Source organism: Chiloscyllium punctatum, chromosome 39 (genome assembly GCF_047496795.1).
Source record: "Chiloscyllium punctatum isolate Juve2018m chromosome 39, sChiPun1.3, whole genome shotgun sequence".
Lineage (NCBI taxonomy): Eukaryota > Metazoa > Chordata > Chondrichthyes > Orectolobiformes > Hemiscylliidae > Chiloscyllium > Chiloscyllium punctatum.
Window position 1 is genome coordinate 45,914,618 of NC_092777.1, and position 19,802 is coordinate 45,934,419.

Genomic DNA, 19,802 nt, shown 5'->3' on the forward strand with positions numbered 1-19,802 from the left:
TTAAAACTTTGAATCAGAACTTCTCATCAAGCCTGAACAGTACTTTCAAAATTTGGCTGTCTGTATTTTATTTACTAATTGCTTGACATTCTTGTTCATTTAAACAATAGCCCCAATGGTGATCATTTATATAGCATCCGATGTGAAAAACATCATGCATATATGTGTTCTCTGACCCATCTCATGGTTTGTGTCACCCTGTAGAGGAAATCCTGTATGTTGGCTTACACAATTTCTAGTGGGGGTTGTGGGTAATGTTATAGAACAGAGGGACCTAGGGGTGCAAGTACATAATTCTTGTGCATAACATATACAGGGCGGTTAAAAAATTGTTTGGCACACTTGCCTTCATTGCTCATACCTTTGAGTATTGGAGTTGGGAAGTCATGTTGAGGTTGCACAGGACATTGGTGAGGCTTCTTCTGGAATACTGTATCCAGTTCTGGTCGCCCAGTTACAAGCAGAATATTACGCTGGAGAGGGTTCAGAAGAGATTTACCAGGGTATGGAAAGTTTGTGTCATAAATAAAGGTGGAGATATTTTTCACTGGAGCATTGGAGGTTGAGAGGCAATCTGACAGAAGTTTATAAAATAATGAGAGGTATAGATAGAGTGAATAGTAGCTGTCTTTTCCCTAGGATGGGTAATTTCAAGACTAGGGGGGCACATTTTTCAGGTGAAAGAACAGAGATTTAAAAAAGACACGAGGCAATATTTTTTACACAGAGTGGGATTCACATGTGGAATTAACTTCCTGAGGAAGTGGTGGATGTGGGTATAATTACAACATTTAAAAGACATTTGGATAGATCCATGAATAGAAAAGGTTTGGAGGCATATGGACCAGGGGTAGGCAGGTGGGATTAGTTCAGTTTGGGATTATGTTCGGCATGGTTGGATCAAACAATCTGTTTCTGTGCTGTGTGACTCTATGTGAGCAGCACAACCAAATTTAAATTCTGTTTCCATCTGAAACCCAAGACCAGTCTCCAAAAGAAGTCAATGGATAGTCATCAGAACCTGACCGAGCATTTCCCCTCCTGAACACAGGGATACTGAACTGGAATGGCTCTCCTGTTATTCTAATAGGTATCAGCCAACTGGTGAGTACTTATGCCTGGAGGACCATCAACTTGGTAAAAGACATTCTTCGGTCTGCCTGAAACAGGTTGGTCTTCCAGACCTCGACTGAGTGTTGCAGACTGGCATATTCCAAGGTTCAGATCTGCACGCTGAGGAACGCACTAAAGCTTGGGGCAGCTGCTGGCAAGGCACAGAGGAGGAAGACTACTGTCTGAGATCTTCCTGCTGAAGGTAAATGGGGGTCTGTTCAGCTAACAGACCCTCCCTGTTGCCTCAAACGCATGTAAATTTAGTCTGGTTCAAGTAAGAAATGCCTTTAGTTTGCTGGATAGTGTCAACCTCCAATGTTTGTTTCCTTGATATGCTTCTGTACGGAACTGAAGTGCATTTGTGACTATGTAAACAAATATTTCTTTTATGAATAAAGTATATTTCTGAAGTTAAGAAAAAGTACTGATGCACACCAAGAGAAACATTGACTGCACCTGGAGAGCCATCAACTCAGTGAAAGACTCTTTGGTGTGTCCAAAATTTGTGGGTCTTCCACAACAAGGAGTTGACCCTGACTGAGTGTCGCAGACTAGCACATTCCAAGGTCCAGGACTACTTGCTGGGGGATGCATGAAAGCCTGGGGCAGCTGGCAAGGCACAGAGGAGGAAGACCACTGTATGAGGTCTTCCTGCTGAAGTTAAATGGAGGTTTGTTCACTTATTGGACCCTTCCAGTGCCTCAAATAAATGTAAATATAATCTTACACCAGTAAGAAATGCCATAATCTTGTTTGTTGTACAAAGTCAAACTCCAATGTTTGCTTGTTCCTTCATATGCTACTGTACAGAACCAAGCTGTGTTTGTATGTATTTAAGATTTTCTTCTGAATAAACTTTTGAAATAAAAAAAAAGTGCTGAGAATCAAACCTGGGACCCTGTTGACTGCGTGACAACTTTGTCAGTGCCAGCCTCTCTAACAAACATTCCTCCAGTCTAGCAGGAAGTATCATACTGACCTAAGATATTGCTGAGCACAATAAGAAAACAGCTCATTCATAAACCTTGACATAGGCTCAAATAGGTTAACAATGTTAAAGACATAGCACAGACTTGCTGGCAACTGAGAAGCCGTAGCCGGGTGCTCAGGAAACAAGGCCAGATGGTGTTACTAATGTTCTCATCCCTGTCTTAGAATATACACACACACACATTACAGCAAACCAGTAAGACCAGTGGTGCCCAGTCCCAATGTGGCTGGTTGTACAGAATGTTGCCAGAATAAATGAGTGCCTTTTAGGGAGCTGCCTCCAGGACTCATCTAAATGATTTCTACCTTTGGTAACTGAAATATTTCGATCGGATGCACACTGGTTTATTTTTACCTTCTCCCAGCTATTCCTGCCTGAGAGAGCATCCAGGAGATGCTCAGTTATAATTCAGACAGGTTATTGATCCAGGTTTAAACATAATCCTAGGATCGACTTTGAAGATGTAACCTTTTCCAAGAGTCAACACTGTGCTATCACGTAATTTGCCAGACTTCAGGGACTATAAGAATGATGGAGGGATCGGAGGGAGGGGAATATATATGTGGTATACATCTTGGGCTTTAGGTTTTCAATTAGCGAATCAAGAGCACAATCTGCCTTCCCCGCATCTGCCGAGCCCCTCACTCAAGTCTCAGCAGAGTTCCCAAGTTCATTTTACACTCCCCTTACCTCTGCATTGTGTATCAGCTGTCTTAGACACTGTACTCGAAAGCCAGGCAATGAGTCACTGCTGGGAGAACTCTGCTCCAACAGCATCTGTTCAGTGTAAAAGAAACATAAGTACAATTAATCAATTTGAGAAGATTGGTCAAATGACAGGTTTGCTATGAAGGTCTCAAACATCTGGTTACATTGTACATCCCTCACACTTCATTACTGTTTACAAACAGTGACTGAATGAGAAATAGCAGTTACTCTACAACTAAGCATTACTTTAACTGTAAAGATTTGTCCATCCATGCCAGTGCTTTAGCTGGTGTTTTTCCCTGGTAAAAATGTGCTATTATTTCTTCTTTCCTGATTCACCCTGTTCCTCTCTAAAACCCCAGGCAGGAGACCAATTCTCAACCAATGAGGTACGCCGGTAGCCCACAGTGAAGGCCTGATTTTTGAGGATGCGGTGGTGAAGACAGGCCTCATGGAGCCAACACTCCCCTGGATCTTGCCACCTTTCCCATGTGGAGATAGCAAGCTTCTATATGCCTTCATTTCCTCTCCCCACCGACCAGCCCTCCACCTTGGAGATCATTTTGACTTGCAATGGCAGGAACCAGTGAGGGTCCCACAGTATTGGGACAGCCAAATAGACCTACACTGTACATATCCACTAACACGGCACTGCAGTGTCACTTTGCCAAGTGTTCCACAGCTATAATAACAGAAAATCCAATGAAAGAACATAATCTTAACTTCTCTTATTTACTATGTTAGATCCAAAGAGGAGGCATATTAATTTGCACAAAATGTAGCAAATCTCAGGACTGGAAGTAGTTTAGAATTCAGCAAAAGAGGATCAAGAAGTTGATTAAGAGAGGAAAAACAGATTGAGTGTAAACTTGCAAGGCACAAAGTAGACTGTAAGAGGTTCTATTGGTATTTAAAAAGAAAGAGATTAGTAAAGACAAACATAGGCCACTTACAGTCTGAAATGGGAAAACTGATAACGGAGAACAAAGAAATGGCAGAGCAATTAAACAGCTACATTTGGCTCTCCTTCATAGAAGAAGACAGAGTCATAGTCATACAGCATAGAGATAGACCCTTCAGACCACCAGTCCATGCCAAACTTAATCCCAAAATTACTAGTCCCACCTGCCTGCTCCTGGCCCATACCCCTCAAGTAAGGGTCTGTTGGGAAGGAAGAATTGTAGGATATTAGTGTTTTAAAAAAAGGAGTGCAAGAATAGAAATGAACAGAGCAGAAAACAGATCAATCCTCAGGGTCTGATAATCGACATGTCAAGACACAAAAGGAGGTGGTCATGGAAATATTGGACGCACTGTTGGCAACTTCCAAAATTCTATAAATTCTGGAACTGTCCCAGTAGAGTGGGGAGTGGCAAATGTACACCAGTATTTTTAAAAAATGAGAGAGAAAACTGTAAATTAAAGACCTAATATCAGTAGGAGGGAAAATGTTGGAGTATACTGTAAAGGATGTGGTATCAGGACACTTATAAAATACCAACAGGATTACACAAGTCAACATGGATTTATGAAAGGGAAATCATGTTTAAAAACCTACTGATTTTTGTTTAATGGGCATAACTATTAGAGGAGGGAGGATCAGTGAACATGGTATATTTAGGTTTTAGAAAAGATTTTTAAATAAAATCCTTCAAAGAAATTAGTGTGCAAACTCAAAGCACACAGGATTGATGGTAATATATTGGCATGGTTTAACAATTAGATCAGAGTGGTGCTGGAGAAGCACCGCAGGTCAGGCAGCTTCCGAGGAGCAGGAAAATCGACCTTTCGGGCAAAAGGGCTTTTACCTGAAACATTGATTTTCCTGCCCCTCGGATGCTGCCTGACCTGCTGTGCTTTTCCAGCACCACTCTGATCTAAACTCTGGTTTCCAGCATCTGCAGTCCTCACTTTGCCATGGTTTGAGAATTAGTTAACAGTCAGAAAACAGAATCGGAATAAATGATTTGCTTTTAGAGGGAAAGGCGGTGACAACTGGATGCTGCAGAGATCAGTGCCTGGGATCCACCAATCAGCACATACATTAATGATTTAGAATGATGAACAAAATGTCATATTTCCAGCATATTTTGCTGATGTTACAAAATTGGGTCAGATTGTGAGTGAGGAGGAGGACATAGAGAGGCTGAAGGGCGATTTACACAAGTTGAATGAGTGGGAAAATGCATAGCACGTGCAGTACAACATGGATAAATGTGGCATTTTACACCTCAGAGTGCAAAACAGAAAGGCAGAGTATTGTTTAAATGGCAATAGATTGGGAAATGCTAACGTTCAAAGGAATCTGGTGTCATCACAGACTAGAAAGCAGGCATACAAGTTCAGCGAGCAGTCAGGAAGGCAAACAGTATGTTGTCTTTCACTGCACGAGAGTTGACGACAGCAGCAAGGAAGTCTTACTGGGCTTGTAAACAAGGAAGCATGTATACAAGGTCTTGATGAGAACATAGCCAGGATAGTGTATGCAGTTTTGGTCTCCTTACCCAAGGGAAAATATGCATGGCATAGAGGGAACACAGTGAAGGTTCACCAGACTGATTCCTGTGATAGCAGGTCTGTCATATGAAGACAGATAGCATCGACTGAGCCTGTATTAAACGGGAGTTTCGAAGAATGAGAAGATAGAAAATTGAAATGTATTAAATTCTAACAGAATTGGAGAGATTGGAGGCAGTGATAATAATCCCCCTAATCAGGGTGTCCAGAGAAAATGGTCATTACCTCAAGATACACAATGGGTCATTTTGGACTGAAGTGAAGAGAAATTTCTTCACCTGGTGAAGGCAGGTGGCTCAGGGGTGAGCACTGCTGCCTCACAGCGCCAGGGACCGGCTTCAATTCCAAACTGTCTGTGTGGAGTTTGCACATTCTCCCAGTGTCTGCATGGGTCTCCTCCAGGTGCTCCGATTTCCTCCCACAATCCAAAAGATGTGCAGGTTAGGTGAACTGTCCATGCTAAATTAGTGTTCAAGGACATGTGGATTAGTCAGGGTATACGTAGAGCAATAGGGTAGGGGAATAGGTCTGGGTGGGTTACTCTATGGAAGGTCGGTGTGGACTTGTTGGGTCACACTGTAGGAATTCTATGAAAAGGTGAGCCTATGGAATTCTCTACTACAGAAGGGCTGTGGAAGCTAAATCACTAAAAATGAGAGAAATGGATTTCTAGATACAGAAGGTATTAAGGGGATATGGGGAGAGAACAAGAGCATGATATTAAGATAGAATATCCACAGGCTTTTACAGGGATGGGCTTCATAGACAGTATGCTTTTGTCACCCTTGATCCTCCCACCACCCTTACTGTTTATATAACAGAACAACTTAATTCTATTCATAAACAATTGAGGAACAACAAAGATAAAGTGAAGATTCAGATACACAGTTTGGGAGAAGATTTGTAGCTCGGGTGCTCGTTGTTGTGGTTCTGTTCGCCGAGCTGGAAATTTGTCTTGCAAACGTTTCGTCCCCTGTCTAGGTGACATCCACAGTGCTTGGGAGCCTCTTGTGAAGAACACACAGGAGGCTCCCAAGCACTGAGGATGTCACCTAGACAGGGGACGAAACGTTTGCAAGACAAATTCCCAGCTCGGCAAACAGAACCACAACATTCAGATACACGGTCGAAACATTGTCCTCTCATCTATCAAAAGGTACAAGCAGTTAAAGGGAAACATTTTTTTATTCTTATCAGCACAAAGATTCTGAACACAAGATCGCCTCTTTGCAGATTGTATCTCCAGTAAAGCCATTTAAAGCAGTGCTGTGGTTGGGCCATGCATCAGCCATGAGAAGAGCAAGACATTGATGGCTGGATGGAAACATGACTCAGATTAGTCTGGCTTTATCAGCTCCATTTAACAGCTCTACTGCCCCAATGAAAACAAGGAGAAAGTACACAACTGTCCACATCATACCTGGACACGCCGTGTAATTGCCTGATGCAAGAAACAAAGCGTGGTTAGCGAAGAACACTCCATCACAATTTCCATGACACTGAGTGGTCCATCAACAAAGAAATCGGCAATGGCAACCTGTAGGGGTAACAGCAGAATCAGTGTGTCTGCAAGGCTGGGTCAAGGTTCATGCACCTAAATGCTGTCTACAAGAGGGAAATTATCCATTTTGAATTAAGTAGTACAATTAATGGAAATAAGCAATATTGCAATCTTTTTCTAATTTCACACTAAAATTTAAAGGTCCAGCTCCCTCGCCACTTTATCAAATGTCACTTCTGCTCTTGAAAATTCTTGTTTCTCACTAGATAGGCCTTCATAACAGTGGGCAGGGTTCACAAAACCCAGCATTAACTAACTGACAATCTCCGACAGAACAAGCATTAACCATTCACCTGCTTTGAAAGTATCCGGACCCTGCTGTCGTCCGGTGCAGTACAGTGCACCATTGGTAGAGGCTGCATCCTTACTGTTGCCACCTCAGGATTGCCAGAGAACAGCCACTGAAGGACATCAGATCCAGTTATTGCACCATTTCCTGGGGGGAGGTGGGGAAAGAAAAAAAAAGAGGGAAAACACCAACTCAGTGGAAATGCTCTATGGGTCAATCGTGGAAAGGACACTCAATTAAAATGTTAAAGCAGAATAACTGAAAACCCCTTGCAATTCATCTACTGATTCCACAGCAATCTACTGATTACTGGAGTAAAACAATAGATTAGATAGAATTTTGTTGAAGTTTCGGAATTGTTTACTTGTATAGAGACGCTGCTGTGTCCTCACCAGAGGAAGCTGTAGAAAAAAACAATGAACGGAAAACTAGAAGTTAGCTTTCCTGGAGCTGTCCCCGGGAAATCACAGGGGGCCACTTTGAGGTAACTTAATTGAAAAAATGGTAGTGCAGTTCATCTGAGTGAGTAATAGCAGGGATATCAAAAACCATTCGGCCCATCACATCCATACTAGTTAACAACCATCCAGCATAATCCTATTTTCCAGCCTTTGATCTGTAACTTTGCAGGTTACAGCAATTCTGAACATATGCATGTACTTTTTAAATGTTAGGAAGGGTTCTGCCTCTAGCCCCTTTCATGCGGCACCTTCCAGTTTCCGACCACTGTCTGGGTGAAAGCATTTCCTTCAAATTACAGCAAAAAAAACATTGCTACCGCTTGCGTTAAGTCTATGGCCCTTGTTCTGGTCACCACATCTACAGAGTATAGGATTTTCCTATCCACTCTAACTAGACACTATGTTGTTTCAAATCAGGTCTTAAATCAAGTCTCTCTCCTCTGTTGTAAAAGGAAAATAACCCCAAGCTAGCCAATCTTCCCACATAACCCACATTGTCCAATCCAGGCTCTAATCATCTAGCTACAGGCAGAGAAGTCAGTGTTTTCAGGACAATGGAACATCTCTCGATTTGGACACAGTCTTCTATTTTAAATTAGTACCTGCAGCAGTACCAGTCTGAGACTGAACTGACAAGGGAGTCAGTAAACAAAGCCTGCTGTTAGATGCCTCTAGCACATTCCCTGACTTAGCAACAATTTCAGCACTGGAACAATAAAGTGCTGAACATTAATCTTGAATAAATCCATGGGCAGAATTGGAGCTGCAGGACTTGGAAACAGTGGAGACTCTCTGTCAATAAAAATTGGGATCTGCATCAAGCACATTTTATGCCAAATACAGACTAACGATCTCTCCGTCACATTTGCTCAATCTTATCTATTTTTGACTTAACTTATAAACACAGGGGCACAATGCACTGTCCTATTTCCTGAAATCATTTTGTTTTTCAAAATCCACTTGGAAGTATTGATGGGAGGAAGATACAACGTCACATACTAAACAGTAAGAAATAGCTGGCCTTAAGTAAAAAAGGGCCTGTCTCTGCTAGACAGTATCTTCTGAATCACACTGTTAACAAACCTGCCAAACTAAACAAGCTACCCTTTCCCAAACCAAGCCCATAAATGTTGAAATGAGAAGCAAGTACTTTAATTAGATACCAGCTTCACCACATTTATTACGGCAGAGCAAAACGAGACACTTTCCCCACAGAATTCATCTGTGTAACCATTGCCACAGCGAGCCCTATGCTCAGTGAGTCGTGCTCACCTTTATCAGTGAGGCCAAGTACAAATGGCTCAAAGCCCACCATCTCCTGCCAGCTCACCACTCAGTATCAAGAAAACTGTGGCCCAGAAGAAATAAAGATACCCTAAACTCAAATAATCCACACCAGGCTAATTTAACGCATTGGTACCATTAAACAGGAAGCCTCTTTAAGTGACTACTTTTCATATGAAATTCACTGAACTCATGACCGCTACAGCTTTACTTTTAGTTTTTTTTTACTTTACCCTGGTTTCATAACACTCAAATATTCCTTTACATTATCAGCTCCATTTGATCATCCTGGAATTAAGGATAATTACCTAGATGTTCCTTCTGAATGTAAGCTGAGAGGAAATTGTACATTTTTTCCCCTGTTTTCTTTAAACACTGGGAGATGGAAAAACAGGCTGTTTGACTGGGTGGGCCACAAGAAGGTCATGTGATTAGCCTCCAGGCATGCATCCAACCATAGCTGGCAACTTTGTGTGCTCTTCAGTCACAACTTGAATGTAAAAAGCCAAAATTTGAGATGGTCCTGCTGCTTGTTTTTCCAGTTTAAGTGGGCCATATGAAACCCTAGTGACAAAACAGCCCCTCAAAAGAAAAACCTTTTAATGATAAAATCAGCTGTAGCATATGTTACGGGCTGAACTTAGTCAAAACATTCATGGGTTTTTAAAATCTGATGCTTCAGCCAGAGAGAGTTCTAGAAAATTCCATATAGAAGACTGCCAGGAGGGACACACAGCAGATCCAAGAAGATTGCAAGCTATTCAGTTTTGAATTTTTCGTGACCACAATGCCAGTGAGAACAAACTGCAACAGTATCGTCCACCAATCCCAACTGTCCGTTTTATATACGGCACCTCTAGCGAAACAACAATTCATTCCTGACCCTGAGAAAATGCCAACTCCCAATCGTACCCTGGGGCAGAGTCTACATGTCAAGCTGCAGTGTGAGGCTGGATTCCCAATGAATAACCTGGCAACACATGAACAGTGAGATACCAGAGGTCAACAGCTAAATGTGGAACTAACCTCAGTATCTCCAAGAGAAAGAAAAATAGATGCAGAACAAAGCAAACCAATGCAGGGTAACTCATAAGATTTTGATTAAATCATGAACTATTTTAATAAGTCAGGAGAGGCTGCCAACTTGTCATCGCCCATTTTGCACTGTCACACAGTCAAAATCGATCTCAGAAAGCCTCCCAACATTTCAGTGGGTTAGTACACTGGGTTGTTTTGTGGGAATGACCAAGCTTGGCTGAGTCTTTGAAAGAGACACTGACAATGGCCAGAAAGTGTCCCAGGGAAATTCTGTGCACAAGTTCCTTGCTCAGTGCTACCTGGTCACAAGCTTAGAACAGCCATGGTTAGAGGCCTTAGATACAGATTGGTGGTGCTGTCACTCCACAGGTAAGTGTGCCTGAAATCAAAGCAGGTAGACAATCTCAGATATACATGTTGACAGATCAGATCTCAGTCCATCATTCATAAATCAAACTTCCCTACCTGTGCCCAAATCTTTCAGAACAGCCTTCAGCAGTTCAGGTGACAACTTGATGGAAGCTGAGAAAGGTTCTTTAGCAATACTCTCACTAGCCGGAACACTGAAAGAGCCTTTTAACTTTTCACTGTTTTTAACGTTGTCAGCTTCAAAGCACATCAAGGACTGCAGAAATATTTTTAACGGGTCTGATGTTCTGGATTTGCGGTTGATGTTCAGAGCTGGTATCACTTCAGCTGCTCCTCCTCCATTAATGTGCAGGCAATCTAACAAATCAATCACATGAGTGTTTAAAGGCAAACAAATTCCATTATTATCAGAACATCCAGGAGCCAGCAAGGAACTGTGAGGGAAGGGGCATTCATTGATATTTCCTGTCAAAATACTGTTCAAGTTATAATAAAGAAAGCAGTGAATCGACACAGGAAATGCAATAAAATCATCACTCGCAGAGTTCAAAGGGACAGTGACCTCCATCTTCTTTCCAGGTACAAGTTCAGTGATGGGAAAATTGTAAGTAAAGGCTGTGCTGTCCGAGCTTTTGGTCAAAGCAGATGTCTGCTTAATGACCTTTACACAAAGAGACCACTTGTGTTCCAGTGGCCAATCACTGAAGTTCTCCAAAATGCAAGAAACAACTAGTGAATCCTGCAGCAGTAAGCGGTTCCACTTTGCAGTGACACAACAGCTGATTAGTTGTTTCGAAGACACCGTTCCCTTCTCCTGGTCTTCCTGACTGGATAGCAGCCCACAGCATATGTTGAAGTCCTGGTTCAGCCCCTTTAAAGCTTTGTCTTTTTGCTGCATGATATGCTTCAGGGATGTGATTCTGGGGATGAGAAAAAAAATGACAAGTGAATTTTGATTTTACTATTGTCCTGATCCGCTCTTCTTCAGAGGTTGCTGGGAGAGAGTTCCACAAACAAATTCCATTATTATCAGAACATCCAGGAGCCAGCAAGGAACTGTGAGGGAAGGGGCATTCATTGGTATTTCCTGTCAAAATACTGTTCAAGTTATAATAGAGAAAGCGGTGAATCGACACAGGCTCTCTGTCTCTATGCTGCCATTCTTCCTAAAACTTCAAAAAAGAGTTAGGAGAAAGCAACCCAACAAGGTGCCATAACAAAACCCAAAGTGGTGTCACTCACCATTCATTTTCTGATCAGGAATAGCAACCCCACTGTAAACAAGGGCCACTGTTGGCCATTATAAACTGTCCTGTATGAGTGGTCTACCTGACTTGGCACTAACCAGGCAGAGCATCCATAGAAAAACTTTAACTCATATTATCCTCCTACCTGTCAGTGACACTGCCAATCCCAGCGAGGAGATCCTTAATGCGTTGCCCTGCGCTAAGTGCTTTGAAGTTCATGCTTTCGACTGCACTTGAACTGGAAGGTAAAGTACACGTCATCACCTTGCCTTTCTCAGTCAGTGCTACAAAGTTGAGGTCACCTGGTTAAAGACACAAATTGTGAACAGAGAGAAACCTTACACCACCCACTTCAGCAAACCTGCACCCCAGTCTTAGAACCCAAGAGGTGACTCGGCAGCTTAAATCCTTGCCACCCGTGTCAGAATCAGAGCCAGAACATTCAAGCAGACAGAAAGTGAAGGTGCCTTTGTCAAGCACAGAATGCTCTTCATCTAAAACACATGAGTTCGTGGTTAGTGTTAATGCAATAATATGACACAGAACAGAAAATATTTCCACTCCCAAGAGATGTGAGATCCTTGTGCAAGTAAATTAGAACAACGCTTAGTAGAATGAATTCCAGATACTATCCTCCCACAGAATCAGTAGCAGCTCTTGCAGTGAGGGAGATCCGCAGCAAAGAAATAGTGACTGATGGTCAGCAAGCAATCTGCTGGCTCTTACATGAATGATACTAAACATGACAATGGGGCCTTCACGAGACTGTGATTGTGGTTAATAGCAACAAAAATGCCAAATTGGGAAAACTTTAATGGAAAGGATTTTGAGGGATTCCAGACTATTTTTTAAAGAGAGAGATTTGGGAATAACAGATTTGCTGCTAAGCATTTGCCTATTCTACTCCAGAATCTACATCACTGGCATATCCTCGCAGACTGTTACTTAGTTTTGTTCCTATCCCACACTCCAGTCAGTTTCTTCCAATGCATACTCCTTACTTTAGATTCTCTGAACTTATGTTACCCATCGGAGAATGTTGGAAACAATGAGTGAGTAAGGAATACAATGAAATCAGAAGCAGGAAAGTGCTGAAAATACTCAGCAGGTCTTGCAGCAGTGGAGAGAGAAATAGAGTCGACGCTTCAGGATGATGACGTTTCATCAGAACCAGATCCCTAGCTAAGATATTATTACCATTGGGTGTCAAAGACGGGGTGGAAACAGCAACAATTCCACAGATGTTCAGACTAATGGGTGTAAGGATGGATGGCAAAATACCATCTGATTGGCTCATCCTCTCATCTGCTGTCCTTCCAGATACTCCACAGGATGTTTTTCTTTGGACAAACTCAATGCTGAAGAAATCCCAGCAAGTGCTGTAGTAAAGGGTACTAGCACAGCAACAGGCACTGGTGACCGGCCCTCGAACGTGATACTCAATGAAGTTGGGAAACCATATCTCCATTTGAAGGCTGGCCTTGATAATCACTATTTTGCCACCTTTCCCGATTACCACAACACCATCAGGAATCGACGGCTTGTCCAATGGTGGCTGGTGTCCAGGATCATTATTCCCATCCTGTTTTATTGACAGAGCCCCAATAAAAACTACTGGCTGTTCGAGATGGTGCAGCACTGTTACTCGTGATGCGTGACCTCTGACCTCAGAGCTCATGCATTTGATTGGCACAAAGCAAAGTTGGCCATCTGGCAACCCAAAGAGGACGATGGGAGAATTCAGCATGTTCGCATCCACACTAAAGAGCAAGCTAAAAAGCGATGGCTCAAGAGACATGTGATCATCGTCCCTCAATTGCTTCTCAGAATCCTTCACTGGCTGAGGGTAAATGCAACGTAACACTGGTTGGGAAATCATTTTGGGTGATTTTTCACAAGTTGGGAAATTGGGATGAAAAGCAAAGTCCATGTCTTCAATTTTTCTGCATGACTGAAGCTCGCAGCCTGCAGGTGGGAGTCTGAGGAAGGTCACCCTCCATTTCTGAGCCTCCTTTATCACTGTTACAACGATGTCATCTGACACAATGAAGGAGCAGATGGCAGGATCCCTGATGATGCATCTCTCAGCACTGATAGCACAGACACGAGGCATACTGCTCCCACGGTTACATTCCGACTGGGAAGCAGCAAGAAGCGATTCCCCAGCTTCTGTCTCTTCTACGAGGCTGAAAAAAAAGGAAGAATAAAGCAAACCGCATAACTTTTTATATAGGGATACGTGGCAATAAAATAAACCTTGAACACATTATGATATACTAAAAATTTGGGAAGTGACAGAATCTGGAAAATGAATCCAACTATCAAGTGCTTTCCTGTTCGAATTACTAGATAAACATTCACTTAAACACTACAGATAGTGAAGCAATTACAAGGAAATGGAGGTTCACTTTTTTTAAAAAAATTTCCTTCACGAGTCAAGGGCATCGCTGGCTAGATCAGCATTTATAGCCCCTCCCTAATTGTTTAGAATCAACCACATTATTGTGGGTCTGGAATGACATGGAGGCCAGGCCAGGTAAGGATGGTAGTTTCCTTCCCTAAAGGACATTAGTGAACCAGGATGGGGTTTTCCAACAATCGACAATAGATTCGTGGTTATCATTAGACTCTTAATGCCAGATTTTTAGTGAATTTAAATTCCACCATCTGACATGGCAGGATTCAAACTTGGCTTCCCAGAACTTTACCTGGGTTGTCTGGATTATAAATTGCATCATCCACCGACATTTCCACCACACACAAATGGACCCCACCACCAGGGATATATTTCCCTCCCCACCCCATCCGCTTTCCACAAATACCGTTCCTTCTGCGACTACCTGGTCAGATCCATGTCCCCTAACAAACCACCCTTCCCTCCTGGCAACTTCCCCTGCCATCACAGGAATTGCAAAACCTGTGCCCACACCTCGCCCACCCCCCCACCATCACCCCCACTCCCATCCAATTTCTAAAAGGAGCCTTCCACATCTATCAAAGTATAACCTGCACTTCCACACGTCATTTAATGTATCGGTTGCTCTCGATGCAGTCTCCTCTACACTGGGGAGACTAGATGCCTTCTCGTAGAGCGCTTTAGAAAACATCTCTGGGACACTCACACCAATCAACCCCGTGGCCAAACATTTCAATCTCCCCTCCCACTCTGCCAAGAACATGAAGGTCCTGGGCCTCCTCCATCGCCACTCCCTCACCACCTGATGCCTGGAGGAAGAACACTTTATCTTCGGCCTCAGGACCCTTCAACCATACGGCATCAATGTGGACTTCACCGGTTTCCTCATTTCCGCTTCCCCACCATACCCCAGTTCCAAACTTCCAGCTCAACACCGTCCTCATAACCTGTTCCAACTGTCCATCTTCCTTCCCACCTATCCACTCCATCCTCACCTCTGACCTATCACCTTTACCCACACCTCCATTCACCTACTGCACTCTTAGCTACCTTCTTCCTAGCTCTGTCCTCCCTCCCATTTATCTCTCCACCCTGAGGCTCCCTGCCTCATTCCTGATGAAGGGCTCCAGCCCAAAATGCCGATTCGCCTGCTCCTCGGATGCTGCCTGACCTGCTGTGCTTTTCCAGCACCACACTCTGGATTAACAGTCAGCGATGATATCACAAGGCTATCATCTCCCCTGAATAGTGCATATTCCTCTGATTTTTTTTAGATTAAATTAGATTCTCTACAGTGTGGAAACAGGCCCTTCGGCCCAACCAGTTCACACCGACCCTCCAAAGAGTAACCCACCCTGATCCATTTCCCTCCAACTAATGCACCTAATACTATGGGCAATTTAGCATAGCCAATTCACCTAACCTGCTCATCTTTGGATTGTGAGATATTGCATCTGACAAGGCGTGGAATCCATCAAATGACTCGACAATTTCAAAAGTGGCTTCAATTGTGCAAAGGAAGCAGTTACACAGACAAGGATTAGACAACCATGAGTACACAAACGCTAGACCAAGCTATATATTTACTTTGAATACAGGCCCAATGCTTTTCCACCTCTGTGGAAATATTTTGCACAATATAACAGATGCAACTATTTTTTTACACTAGCTCTGCTTGGCTTAATCTATTCTCCAGTTGTCTTAATTTTAATAAACTATCACAGCAACAACTTATCTAATGTTCTTAAGGGAGGTAAAATTGTCCCAATGCCCTTCAAAGAGGCTGAACAAACAAAGTGGATACTGAATTAAAGGACATACTGGGCAGGTTGAGCCAAAACTGGGTGAGATTTAAGGAAGATCTTGGAGAAGGAAAGTTAGAGGCAGATGGACCCAAAGAGAATTCCAGAGTTTGAGGCCTGGGTGACACTGATGGTGAGGAAGAGGAAGGAGGGCTTTGCACAAGTGGCTAGATTTAGAAGAAAAGAACCAGTAGTCAACAGAATGGATGGCCTTAACTATAGGAGGCAAAATGTGCTTTACAAGAATGGGTCAGAACAAAGTGAGGAGCTCAAAGAAGGGGAAAGTCCAGTGAATGAAAGATCTGTATGTAATTTGCCGAAAAGGACTGCACATCATTATAGTTCAGGTGAGTGTGTGGTAGAACATTACCCAAGGCAGTTTCAGTAAGAGAGAAGTTACAGACAAATGAATGATTTTGCTTTTAATCTTACATGATGTGGGCATCACCTGAAGGCCAGCATTTATCGCCCAACCCTAACTGCTCTTGAACTAAGTAGCTTGGACCATTTCAGAGGGCAGTTAAGAGTCAATCACATTGCTGTGGGCCTGTAGCTAGACCTGGTAAAAATTGCAGATTTCCTTCCCTAAAGAACTGCCCTATAGTTGTGGACATCAGGGGCTTATTAATGAATGAATCAACAGTTTGGAAGGAAATGGGAGAGGGACAATGAGCAATTCACAGAGAGAGTTGAAGAGGTGATACAGAAAGGGCTGAGCAGGATGGGAAGTTTGGCAGGACCAACTCGGTGATACTTTGGCAAGAGGAGAGGAATGCTGCTTCTTACTGGGACTTTGAGAAAGAGGCTGGGAGGACAACAGAGAGCAACGTATGCAGACAGTAGGGAAGGACTAGCCATGGCAAAGATACATTTCTTCTTTCCTAACTTTGAATGCAGGCCTATTTTTTTTTTCTATCTCTGTGGATTATAGAACATAACCTAGCATTTAATAACAGAATTCTGCAAAGTTTCACACTTGACATGTATAACCTGACGTACTCTCCAATTACACTAATTTTGATAAAAGACCAGAAGAACTATTTATCTCTCACTAGAGAAATGAAAAATGATATTAATGGGTAACAAGTGGGGGAGGAAACTAATGAGAATGGATCTGGGAAGAACAAAAGGGAGACAAATGTTCTTCAATATTGCTCCTAGGTTCAGGTCAATAATTAAAATGACAAACAATTGGGGTTATGTAGTCCAAGACAATGTACAACTCTCAATAGTTAACCAATTGCCTGTCCTACTCAGGGTGTACTTAAACATCCATGAAATGCTATAATCAGCAAAGCAAAGGTTTCAGACTATGCCTCTACCCTACTTACACAATCCAAGCAGATTTGGAACCCAGCAACAAGTCAAAAACATGAAAAATCAGCTGAGGTTCGAAGTTGCAAATTCAGGTGCTTACTTGCATTTTCTTTTCATTACCAGTCAGGTTTCAAGCAGATGCGGATCCTTTATCAACCAGCTGGGAGGTGTGCTCAATAGATGAAATACATTCCCCTCCCCATTTTCTGTTTCCTCCCTGAGGTGATTGAGCTGATGCAGAGAAACATACCCCCTCGGGAAGGTCTGGGCATTAAATGACAGTCTAGACTGAGATTCCTGTTTGAAGGCAGCTGCTGTGTTACAGCTATCAGGCTACAGCTGTTAAATGTTTTATGGTGCAGGTTTTATGAAGAGCAGAAAATATTCTTCCAATGTAAAACAGAACACTATATCCACAGGACATTTTAGTTTTGTATGTCACTTTATTTCATTATTCCAAGCTCATTCTACTGATTGAATGTTTTAATGAAACCAATGTCCATTTTCCTCTCAAAGTTTGTGTTCAAAGAGCATTATATTTTTTACTTTTTCAGCCCTTACAATTTTTACTCCACTTACATGTTAAAAAAGTATAATTCTTCTCCCTTCTCGCACATTTCCCAACATCAGAAATGTTATGCATTAATAAACAGAGTTTCATCTGATACTGTGGCCATTCCATACCTGGCTGTAGTGTAATGACCAATGTCACTTTAATAATTTTACTTACAGTCTTGCCTTATTTCAAATCTAAACCATATTTTCTGTTCTAACTTTATAGAATGGTAACCCTACCTTTCATCACTGGCAAAAATTCAATAATTTTGGCCAACAATTATTTTTATAGATGAAAACCATGTTGTACATCACATTCAACTTGGTCCATAGAGATTTTTGCTACAAGAATTTGTTGTAGCAGTCAACAGTGATACATATCAAAAGTCACCATGGCTCAGAGGTCTATGGGGCTGCCCTCTCATTAAAGAGACGACTGGTGGCGTTTAACCTAGGGGTCACCATGTCTCAGGCAAGGAGAGAGATTGAGAAGAAGGGACCATCATAGTAACCTCAACTGGTATGGGAATTGAACACACACTGCTGACTTCACTCTGCATCAGGGACTAACTGCCCAGCCAACTAGGCTAACCGACCCCTAGTACATTTCAAGCGCTGTAATACTACCCTTGCTGATAGACTAACAACTTGTCTGTCAGCACCGACCTCCTGTGAAAGATGAAGCAAAATGATTAATTCACCAACAGCAACAACTGCCAAAAGCTAACTAGAAATCCTGGATCTGTGGGAAACTTGACCCACTCAGGCTGCTTCTATTGTTCCAACTTTAAAAAAATCCCAGGACCTCCTACGTTGTTTATCTTCTCATAGACTACTAGGCACCTGTCCCCCAATCTCTCTCTAAAAGAAACCCAGATAAAACACACCTTGTAATGCCACATCATCATCACACTGCCATAGAAACTATGTCAAACTGCTGGTGGTTAGGGACCAATGTAAAATCACAGCCAACTTATTAAGGAAGCCAAGACTCAGTAGAGCTTACTGAATTTTCAATCCTATGGATCCTCCCACATACAAGAACCTCCTATTTGCCCTTTGGATTCACCCAATCAATTAATCAATTTACCCCACTTACATACTTGTTATAACAAAAGATTTCCCTTTGTTCCCTTAAACAAACAATTGAAGACAACCAATTTTAAACAAAAACTAGTGAAAATATTAAACAATTTTTTTCTTCATATTTCATAACTTATAATTCAATTAACCTTCCACGTTCCCATTTCTTACCTTAACCAAAAAATACTGCTTAATTACAGATTGACAGAAATAGTATTTGTTTGTATTTTTATCATTCCTCATAACATCAACCTCCCTCTTCAAAGGTCTCCAGCAATTTATTGAAGCAAAGACCCTTTTTTAAAATGAAAATCTCTGACAATTGGTAACTTGCTTTGGAAATTTATTTTCTTTCTAGGATTTCCTTTATGTTGGTAAGGTCGATGCTCAACCTTTACTCAGTGAACATACATTACCCCAAAGTGAACAATTACCCACATGAAATTTTGTGGGTAAACATTTCTCAGAAATAAAAGCAGAAATTGCTGGAAAAGCTCAGCAGGTCTGGCAGCATCTGTGCAGAGAAATCAGAGTTAACGTTTTGGGTTCGGTGACCCTTCCTTAGAACTCAGCATTCTGAGGAAGGGTCACCGGACCCAAAACGTTAACTCTGAATTCTCTGCACAGATGCTTCCAGATCTGCTGAGCTTTTCTAGCAACTTGTTTTTTTTATTTCTGATTTACAGCATCCACAGTCCTTTCGGGTTTTAAATATCTCTCAGATTGTACAGAAACAAAAAATGCTGAGAATCGCATCTATCAGGCAGCATCTATGGATAGACAGTAAGTTAATGTTTCGTGTCCAGATTACTCTTCACCAGAGCAGCTCTAATGAAAAGTCATCTAGAAACATTAGTTTGCTCTATCTCCACGGATGCTGCCCAACCCACTGTGATCTCCAGCACTTTTTGTTTTTAGTACAGATTCCAGCATCTGTAGTAATTTGCTCCTAAATTGTGTTTCTCAAATTGTCCCTTGTATAGCATTTGTTTTAGATTATTGTATAAACATACCCCTATACCAATAGCTTACATTAGTGCCAAGATTTCAG

The 19,802-nt window shown here is 42.1% G+C and overlaps 1 protein-coding gene across 4 annotated transcripts in view; it reads right to left on the reverse strand.

The window, feature by feature from the left end:
• faap100 (FA core complex associated protein 100) overlaps window positions 1–19,802 on the reverse strand; it is a 36,046-nt gene that overhangs the window by 8,602 nt on the left and 7,642 nt on the right. For 3 of the 4 annotated variants that reach the window (XR_011954842.1, XM_072558596.1, XM_072558598.1), the window contains exons 3-8: window positions 12,776–13,764; window positions 11,724–11,880; window positions 10,428–11,251; window positions 7,184–7,326; window positions 6,750–6,866; window positions 2,795–2,881 (exon numbers count right to left, since the gene is read on the reverse strand). Coding sequence is in view for 3 of the 4 variants with exons in the window: in XM_072558596.1 (XP_072414697.1) it covers window positions 2,795–2,881; window positions 6,750–6,866; window positions 7,184–7,326; window positions 10,428–11,251; window positions 11,724–11,880; window positions 12,776–13,764 (2,317 nt within the window). In the remaining variant the exon portion in view is untranslated. The remainder of the gene's footprint in view (window positions 1–2,794; window positions 2,882–6,749; window positions 6,867–7,183; window positions 7,327–10,427; window positions 11,252–11,723; window positions 11,881–12,775; window positions 13,765–19,802) is intronic. The other variant, XM_072558597.1, reaches the window with a different exon arrangement.